Below are 9,938 nucleotides of genomic sequence, written 5' to 3'. Positions count from 1 at the left end.
GAAGAAGGGGGCATGGACGTGGGTTTGGGCGGGTTGCTGTTGTTTGAGGGCAAGCTCGTCCATTTGCTTGGTGACGGCGGCGTCGACGGCGACCTTGTCAACGACAGCCGATGGCTGGGCAGCAGGCGCTGCAGCCGTTGCGGGCATGGTGCTGATAGCAGCCGACATGGCGCTGAATGGAGATTGGGAGTTGTTTTTTTGAGTTTTAAGATGCTCGAAAGAGGCTTTTTTAAAATGCCGTACGGTTCTGCAAGGCGAGGAGGAGGGCATGAGCACGGGATGAGAACGCGTTTCAATAGCCGCAGAGCCCAAGGGCGAGAATAGTGTGCAAGACTAGGAACGGCAGAGCAGAGCTGAGACCCGTGTCATCAAACCTCACAGCAAGCAAAAAAAAAAAAACCACCAGAGAGAGAAAGCATTTCAACACACACACAGACACACGATCAATCACCATCACGTTGACGTTGACAGCTTTCAAACGCAAGAAAGAAAAAGAAAAACAAAGAAAAAGGACCATCACCACCATGGGATAAAAATAAATAAAAAAGGGCAGCGGAGCCTGATCACGGGGCGAGCAATGGTGCGTGTGCGTGTTGTGTGTAGAGCACGGCTCCATTGAGGCCACCAGGACGGACACAAGCAAGACCAGCAGAGGCATGCGAGGGGTCGAGGCAAGAGCGAGACGCATGCGCCATCTGGGCTGCTGCCACTTGCTCGTCAAGCAGTCTGCCACAACCCAGAGCAGCGAGCCTTCCCCGTCCCCAGGCGCACAAGCCCACAGCACACAATGTTCAACCCGCCATGCGCAAAACTTACGGCGAGAAGCACAGCTAAAAAAAAGCAAGGGAGAGGCGCTGCCAAAACGGAAGGAATGGAAAGAACAAGAAGGCCCGAGAGCCAACTTTACACTGCGAAAAGCAATGGAAAAATAGCATTTACACAGAGAGAGAGAGTTTGAGAGAGAGAGAGAGAGAGTTTGAGAGAGAGAGAGAGAGAGGCGGAGAGAGAGAGGGGGGGGGGGATGAGGCAACATCACACACCACAGACCCTGACCATTCAGTCAGTCAGTCATTCAGTCATTCAATTCATTCTTTCATTCATTCGCTCGTGCTCTATGTGTGTGTGTGTGTGTATGTGTGTGTGTGTGTGATGTCGTCGTGTTGGGTGTGTGGTGGGGTGTGTTTTTCAGCAATTCGAGCCTACACGCACCCCATCGTTGATCAATTTCCCCTATGGCGCCATTGTTAACGTTAACCCACACACATACACACATACACGCCTTTGTGCAACCTGGGTGAGGTGAGAGCATGTAACCTTGGGTGTGTGGGTGTGGGTGTGGGCGTGGATCGGTTATCAGCTTTGACGGGTTTTTGCGAGTAAATTAATAGTATGGCTGGGGTTTGCTGTGGTCTTTTGTCCGTGAGCGCCTTTTTTTTCACACAAATCGCGTTGTTTTGCATCAGGCTGTGTGCGAAGCGAGTTGATGAAGCGATTTATCAGCTTTGTGAAGATTGAATAACAAGCATAGTGTAAACTTCCGTCGCTCATTGAAACATTTGCGGGTCCAAGGCTGAGCTCATTGATGAGATTGCGTGACTGTTGCACAGCAGTCTTGGATGCTTGGATGTTGGTCAATCATGATCGGAGGAGGGTTGTATCGGGTTGTGTCACGGGAAGATGGCGGGCATGCATCACTCCACGACCAGTGGCGGTGACGTTGGCAGAGAAACCATGGGTATCCTTGCACCCGGCAAGCAAGGCGTGCGGTTGCGCCAGGCGACGCCGCACCACGGATTGCATTCCCAGGACAGTCAGCCTCCAGGAAACAATGCACTATTACGAAATGAAGAACATGTACCGTTTCAAAGACCCCATTATTGCGACATCGTTTTGTAATACCCCCTGCGCACACCATTCTCCCTCACTGCTTACGCCGCCTACCCTCAAGTATTGCGACATCGCGACAATACCTGTTGTCAACACTTGTCTACAACACCTTGTTACAAAACATCTGACATATTGGTCGATTTCGGGGTCCGAGCTCCCCGTCACCGCCGCGTGCCCGACCCTCCTCCTCCTCCTCCTGCTGCTGCTGTTCCTCCTCCTGCTGTTCCTCCTGCTGCTGCTGTTCCTCCTCCTGCTGTTCCTCCTGCTGCTGCTACTCCTTCTCCTTCTCTTCCTCCTGCTGCTGCTGCTGCTGCTCCTCCTCCTCCTCCTCCTCCTCCTCCTCCTGCTGCTGTTCCTCCTGCTGCTGTTCCTCCTCCTGCTGTTCCTCCTCCTGCTGCTGTTCCTCCTCCTGCTGCTGTTCCTCCTGCTGCTGTTCCTCCTGCTCCAACTCCTCCTCCTCCCCCCCTCCCTCCTCCTCTCTCTCCGGCGCTCGTCGTTGACTTGTCTGCTCCCTTTCTGCTGCTACCTTTCTGCTGCTCCTTTTCTGCTCCCTTCATCCAGCCTTCTTGATTCATTTCACCCCCTCATCTTCCCCTCCTCCTTCCAGCCTTTTTCTCCCCGCCGTCCTGTTCTTCTCATCCTCCATCCTCGACCCGGTTCAGGACAATGCCCCCTCCTTCTGCCACCTCACCGCCACAGGTGGTGGCCCTGAGCTCCAAGCTGAGTCGCAAGGATGATCTCCACCCCCTTGCCTTTGAAATCTGCAAGCTCGGTGGCGCTCCGGTTCGGCCTAGCTCTGCCCAAGGCCCGGAACAACCCTCAACCCGTCAGACCAGCGCTGCATCTCGTCTCATGTCGTGGCTGCTTTACCTTCCTCGTCCCAAACCACCAAACCAGGCTTGGCTCTATGAGCGACCCGATTCAGCGCTCTCCCATTGCTCTCAGTGCGCAACCCGGGGTGGCCTCGTTTTCCAGGTCTTGTCCTGTTCTCCGCCGCTCCAATCCCACTTGATGACGCTGCTCGCGACTCCCACTTGCCATCTCCTCTCCCCCGGTCACTTCTCATGGAATGATCCCACCTTGCTCTGCAGTTATACTGCGCCAACGCTGCTTCACCGCTGCATCGCGTGCTCTATCTTCTCGCTTGTCCCAATCCGGACTGCCCAGAGCGCTGCTGGCTCGTTCGTGGCGTAGCCGCGGTGCCGCCAGACCCCAACGACCCAGCTGAAGTCACACAGGCGGCTGCAGCTCCTGACGGCCCGGCAGCGGCTCCCGCCTCAACATCAGACTGGGGGGTTGCTGCTGCAGATGACTGGGGAACGACTTCTGCCACCAATGACACCGCTGCCGCCACCACTGCTGATTCTTCAGACTGGGGCCACGCTGCTGCCGATGACTGGGGTCTCGGGACCAGCGATCCCAGCAGTACTGCCGACGGCTGGACTTTTGATGACAGCAACCAGGAGGCCGCTGCTAGCGACAACCAACACAGCACTCTCGAGGACCTCTTGCAAAAGTCCGAGGCGCGCGCGTCTGAGCATCAAGCCGCCCGTACGGCTCGTGCCGCTCTCCCACATGGACACGGCAACGTCAAGCACGACCCCATCCCAGATTACATTGATACCGACGCCCACATCTTCACCGGCTTTAACATTAGTTTTTACGAGGTCTGTTGACCCTTGGGCGCAACATGGCGAACCCACCGCGCACCCCAATGCTCCATGCTCTCAATGCCGAATGCGTCTAGGAGCACGATGCCTCTTCTGGAGCTGACACGGGGTCTGCACCAGTTGCCACCGACGATCATGTGGCGCGCCTGCTCGCCGCTTACGAAGCTGCCAACGGCAGCGTGACGCAAACTTCTTCAGCCTCCAACGCCGACCTCGGCCAAACGGGGCTTCGCGCTGAGCGTGAAGTGCGTGTGCTTTTAACTCCCTCCACGCACATGAGACTCTGCGACTGGCAGTCAAGAGGCGAGGAGGCGTTGACACGCTCACTTGCCTCCGCCCCAATCACTCCCACCCCATCGGTCCCACCCCATCACTCCCACCCATCCATACACAGGTGCCACACGCCTCATGTTCAGCCTGGCCGAAGCTTATCCTTCTCAATCTGGTTCCCTCAATAGGACTACGAAGAGACTGAGGTTTTGCACGGGGACACGGCATTTCATCGATTCTCCGCCTGGCGCGAGCATTTCCCTGACGCCATCGCTAGGTTGGTGCTTCGTCTCTCCTCACCTGCCCAACTTGCCGGCCACTCAAAAGCCACCTCCTCCCATGATCCATTTTATACTGCAGGTATTCAGAGCATGGCTGCGTCAAGGCCATCTCCTCGGCCCAAGAACCTTTGCAGCTTCATGGCCTTGTCTGTCCCATCTGCACACGACCTCGCCTTGCATGTTGCCAGCTCTTACCCTCCCTACCCCCTCTGCTCAAGTATGATGCCCGTGTCCCTCGTGCGTGTTCCAGCTCTCCTTTCAATGCTTTTGTTCCTGGTGTGCCCACTCACCCATGCATCTCGATCCTAGGGCGCGCACGCAGGCATTGCCCTCGGCTGCGCAGGCGGCCCTGACTCAAAAAATGGACTTTTTGACCGCCGTCCTATACTGTTGCTTGGACAACGAGTGTGATGGCCAGCTGCTGGCGCAACATGGCGGGCGCGTTGCGTATTATCGTGAACAATTGCTCATGCAAGATGACGACGTTGGAGGCACCACAACCAGCGGTACTTTAGAGAGCGGAAATCTGGCACTTGGTGGAGCCCTCGTCGGCTCTGAACACGTCGCCCGCGTAGATGATGACGAGGATGACGCTGCAGAACACAAATAAGCGTTTTATAAGAGCATACATCGAGAATCGGAAAGTGTGGGGGATTCAATTGATCGTGCAGCGCTGCGCACATTCGGATAGCGCTGGATAACGAATTTACAATGTGAGGGCCCGCACAGTCCAGGGCCCGTGGCCCGTAAGGCGCAACTCCTGCGAATGCTCATCAACTAGCGCCGAGCGCTGCGAGATGGTCAGGATCGTAATGCCACGCATCTTGGCCAAGCGGTACAGCTCGCGCTCCACATCAACCGACACGGCATCCGTACACTGGTCCAACACACCAAAGGTGGGGCAGTGGAAGAAGAGACGAGCCATGCCCAGTCGCTGCTGCTCGCCTAGAGACAGCACGTCTTCCCATTTATCCTCAGTTGCCCAACCTCCTTGGCGCTCCACCAGATAGCTCAACTGGACGCTGGCCAACAGCTCGCTGAGCAGCGCCATCTGCTCTGCATCCATCAGATCTGCTTTGCGAGGATACGTGATTTGATCTGCCAGGTTGCCAGGTGCACAATAGGGCCGCTGCGGCACTAAGAATACCTACACCAGCCCGGAAAAAATGAACCAGCATGTTGAGAGACACAGCCGCCATCTGGCATGAGACGCGTGAGCGGGTTCAGATACCGCACTTTCGACAGCCGATCTGCAGTTGAAGGTTCGGGGCGGCGTAGGAGACCCTCACGCAAGGGCCAGAGGCCGCCAATCACGCGGAACAAAGCAGTCTTGCCCGATGTGTTGGGGCCGGTAATGAGCAGTGGCTCGCCGGATTTGACGCTCAAGTTGAGTTGGTATGTCAGGCAGTGACCTGTCGGTGTCACAATGCTAGCTTGCTTCCACACAATTTCGTCTTCGGCATTCTCAACCTATGCCGCGACACATTCTGCAATGAGCATCTCACATCGAGTAAAGAAGTGGGCATAGTAGGGGCATAGTTAGGGTTGGACGTTGATTCAAACCAGAGCTAGTTGGGAGCTATCCGGGGTCGCAAGCACCACGAGCATGTCTTCGAGCTCGGTGAGACGCTTGGCGTAGCCAGACAACTTTTGTAGGTGTTTGTACAACTGCAGCAACTCTCCAAAGGCCAGGAATACATGGGACACGGCCGAGGCAACGTAGCGTAGGTTGTGACCCAGTTCACCGCTATTGAAACCAGAGCAAAATAGAAGAGCAGTAGGCCCCGAAAACAAAACAAAACGCATTTGTCAAGTCGGGGCAAGAAGCAATAGAAGCAGGCGTTCAATGAATGGGGAGACGCGTGAAGAGTATTTGAGGGGGTGCGAAACCCACCCTTGCACGACATCCAGCTGATACGCTGCGGTCGGCGAGACATGGCGAGCATAGAGGAGTGAAAGACCCCAGGTGACAATGGAGGGCATTTGCTTGACGACCCAGTTGTCAGCCACGTTGTACCACAGCTCTTGCTTGTTCAAAAGCTCAGTGTGGGCGATGCAGCGATCAAAGGCTTTAAGAGCGATGGAGGCCTCAAGCTCGTTGCCACCGAAAAAGGCAATTGACTCAGCATGCGTGCGCAGACGTAGTTGCACGTATCGGAAGGCGGCTTCGAGAGACGCCTTCTCTTGAACCAGGCGCTCAAAGTCGGGGGCAATCCAACGAAGCAAACCTAGACCACCCAGGGCGTAGAGGTAGAGTAGTCCGGTGCGCTGCGTCCCAATCAGGGTCACTGATTGATAGCTGAACCAAGCAATATCGGCAATGGGCTTGACAATATCCGGAAACGTGCCAGCCAGGTCCAGGCAGAAGCGCTCCAAGTCATCTGTCAGGCGCTGGTCGATGTTGTCGACCGCGCGGTGGACGTGCACAAGCTTGTAAAAGGCCTTGTGCTGTACCAATAACTCGAAAAAGCGCTTGTGCAGACGCTCACGCCAGAGCACGGAGAGCCGTCGAGTCAAGTACAGCAGCAATGGGGCCATGACGGCTGACGCCACACACTGCACCAGACTGACGCCCACGAGGCGCTGAAAACCGCGCAGATCATCCAGCAGCAACAAGCGCACCGTGTCGCCATTGAGGCGCGCGATGCGATCCGACAAGGCAACTCGGGCAACCACCACGCCCACCAATGCCAAAAGATAGCTCGAGGCCGGATCGGCAAAGCGTGGGACCAAGTGCCGCAGAAAACTGAGGAGACGCGTGGGCGTGGGAATGTCCTCCACCATGGCGCGCGGGTCGGGCAGGGAGGCAAAATCAGCAGCAACAGCAGCACTGTAAATATCCTCCACGACGCTGTCGTCTTGACTATCATCTTTGGACTGCAAGTCTGTGGTGGTGGGTTCAGCCCCTGACTCACCGCCGGCATCGTCACGGTACTGGCCGTGGGACAGCAAGCGCGTGGTCGGGCCCGTGGCGCCGTCGTGAGTAATACGTTCCAACAGATACCCGCCGGTTCCATCGAGCTCAAGCTTGAGGTCGTGGAAGGCAATCAAGGCGGGCCGGTGACTGATGGTGATGCACGTGATGTTGTACTTGGCGCAGAGCTCGTACAAGCGACGTTCCATGTCGTGACTCACAGCGCTCGTGCACTCATCCAAAATGGCAAAGCGAGGTTGGTGGAAGAGGCAGCGGGCCATGGCCAAACGTTGGGTCTCTCCCAGGGACAGCGTTTCCTCCCAGTTGACGTTCTCGTCCGTCTGGTTGGAGAGCAGATGGCTTAGATCAACCAAGGCCAAGAGTTCCTCAAGCAAGCTGTCGGTCAGGCGCGCCATGACTGCGGCATCGGTGGCGGGGTAGGTAATTTGTTCGCGCAGGCTCCCCACCACGTTGTAGGGCTTCTGGGGCAGGTAATACACAGAATCGTGCAGACCAGCTTCGGCGCCGCCAGGCTTGACAATGGTGCCCTGCTTGATGCTCCAAAGGGCCCCCAGGCAGCGGAAAATCGACGACTTGCCAGCACCTGTCGCAACAGGGATGAGCACAGGCACGCCGGGCAGAAAGGAGCAAACCGAAGCAGAAGCGGGCAAGAAAAGCGGGCAAGAAAAGCGAGGCGTGGGCCACATACCGTTGGGTCCAGAAATGAGCAAGTTTGTTCCCACATCCACGTGGAAGGAAAGCGACTCGACAAGACTGTTTCATCATGGCACGGATAGGGGCGAACCGGTGAGTACAAACAGTAAGGCTGCAGGCCGGGACCACGTTCGTCAACAACAACAGCACAGTCTCACGCACGTGTGCCCCGTCGGCGTAACGACCTGAACATTCTTGAAAGCGATGCCGTCGCCATTTTCAATCGAAGCTTGCTGCTCCTCCGAGTCTATCCGCCGCCGTCAGGTGAAACAAAGAGCAGAGGGGGTCGGCGCCAGTTGCTGAAAAGCGAGCGTCAAGGCTTACCGGCGGCACCCAGTTGCTTCAAGAGTTTTTCCATGCCACCCAGACGCTTGGAGACACCTTGCAGCTGCATGATTTTGCGCAGGCTGCGCGCCAGGCCTGCGATTGCCGTCAGCTATGTTTCAGGTCCAGACAAAGTGTGAGAGCGTGAAGGGCGCTCAACAAATGCAAAGTGGCGACGGCGTGGAGTAGCAAAGGTCGAATGGTTTATGACAGGACCGAAGGGAGTGGTACCTGGTTGATGATCACGGAGGTGACGTAGCGCATGCGAGCCAGAGTTGCAGCGTTGCCTGCAGGCGTGTAGTCTGAACGCAGGGTGCCACCAAAAAAGGGACCCAGAATGACGATCATGGCCACGGTGGAGGCGCAATACTTGGTGATAAAGTCTTCCACCATGCCAAAGGTCCATTGTGTCTTGATTAGATGCTCAATGTGCTTGTTGAGGGCGCGAAATGCATCTGAGATGATCTTTGTTTCGCGGTACTCGCCGGCCAGGGCGGCAATCGCCTCGCTATGTGTAATCAGGCGCGAGGTGGCCTGCTTGAAGATGGCAGAGAGTTCCCCGCGCTTGGCGTGCAGCTTGCCAAAAGGCGGTGAGATTGAGCGCACAATCATAACGGCCGACACCACGTAGGCCCAGGTCACCATGGACCAGCCCATGGACGTCTCCTGCGCCAAGCGCATGGTAAAAAAGCTGCCGTCCAGGACCGCCTACACACCAAGAGGCGAGATGGGACAACGGTCAGGTAGGGGCCAAGGACGGCACGAGGATTTTCTTGTCGAAGGGCCAAAAACGCAAGCAGGGGTTGCAATGCAACGTTGCTACTGGACAGACCTTGAGTACATCGCGAGTAACGCCGGCCAGGGTATCGCAAAACTCAGTCACATCGCTTGTCAAAATCTAGCGCGAGTATGCAATGCACAATCAGCATGGGGTAAAGTACCGGTGGGTGCGCGGGCTTGGGTTCGGGGTGTCAGCGGCGGGTCGATGTGAAATTTTCGACGGGTCACGCATACCTCCTCGGGACTAGTGATGCGCTTGTCGACAAAGGAGAGCTTGTAATAAGTGAGACCTTTGAAGTAGAGGGCATGTACGTGGCGATAGAGCTTGACGCGCCAGCGATTGGCGATCATCTTGACCAGGTAGTCGATGCCACTCGTGAGGCTGGCCATGGCGAGCTGCTGCGCAATGGTTGCCACAATGTGACGGCCAAAGACGGGGATGTTCTGAGTGAAGATGGATTTGAAGATGGCGCCTTGGAGGCGAGCAATTCGATCAGAAAGGAGAGTGTTGGCCAGGCAAAAGCCTGCCAGGGCAAGCACGTGTTTCCTGGAGGGGACGCAATTTTGATCTGCGTGAGCGTTGGCGAGCCGGGCCAGTCGGGAGTTGGTTCAGATGTGATGCCCAACGAGCAGTCATCGCTTGCTTACCCGGATTGAAAGTTGAGTGAGGGCAAGACGATCTTGAGAAGATCGGCAATAGTGGCCTTGGGCAGACGTTGGCGCTCATCCGAAGCTGGCTTCTTCTTGGAGCGTCCGCCATCTCGTCCGTTGAGACGGCGAGATCGCTGAGAGCGCCTACAAGTGGAATCGCCAGTTGAGTCAGTAAGGGCAAGGGCGAAAGGATGGAAGGCGGGGGCGGGGGACAGGCTGAACAAGACCTCCAAGAGGCAAAAGGAGGTGAGATCGAAAAAACTTACTGCCAGACGGCAATGAGAGCCACGAGGGCCAGCACCGCTGAGCTCTTGAAGCGGTGAGCCTGCAACAAAGACAGCAGTCGACTCCAGGCCACTGCCATGATGCCAGATCAAAGCAAAGGATAGCAGAGACTCTTCTCCATGTACGGCGCAATCGCCTCGCTCCAACGCGCTAGTGTGTGCA

At 56.4% G+C, this 9,938-nt stretch overlaps 2 protein-coding genes across 2 annotated transcripts; one reads left to right on the top strand and one right to left on the bottom strand.

The window, feature by feature from the left end:
- Positions 1–1,677: 1,677 nt before the first annotated feature.
- On the top strand, positions 1,678–3,563 carry MONBRDRAFT_8118 (uncharacterized protein; the record flags this gene model as incomplete). The annotated part of the gene is made up of 2 exons (XM_001745693.1): positions 1,678–1,854; positions 2,979–3,563. The coding sequence occupies 2 exons, from the start codon at positions 1,678–1,680 to the stop codon at positions 3,561–3,563; spliced, it is 762 nt and encodes a 253-aa protein (XP_001745745.1).
- A 1,251-nt stretch (positions 3,564–4,814) lies between these two features.
- Positions 4,815–9,855, bottom strand: MONBRDRAFT_8117 (uncharacterized protein; the record flags this gene model as incomplete). The annotated part of the gene is made up of 8 exons (XM_001745541.1): positions 4,815–5,255; positions 5,672–5,855; positions 6,003–7,626; positions 8,061–8,172; positions 8,292–8,768; positions 9,075–9,387; positions 9,489–9,635; positions 9,758–9,855. 8 exons carry the CDS (start codon positions 9,853–9,855, stop codon positions 4,815–4,817), a joined length of 3,396 nt encoding a protein of 1,131 aa, XP_001745593.1.
- Between the last annotated feature and the right edge of the window lie 83 nt (positions 9,856–9,938).

Source organism: Monosiga brevicollis, genomic scaffold (assembly GCF_000002865.3).
Source record: "Monosiga brevicollis MX1 MONBRscaffold_9 genomic scaffold, whole genome shotgun sequence".
NCBI lineage: Eukaryota > Choanoflagellata > Craspedida > Salpingoecidae > Monosiga > Monosiga brevicollis.
The sequence above is the reverse complement of the archived record's forward strand: the minus strand, read 5'-3'. Positions and strand labels throughout refer to the sequence as shown.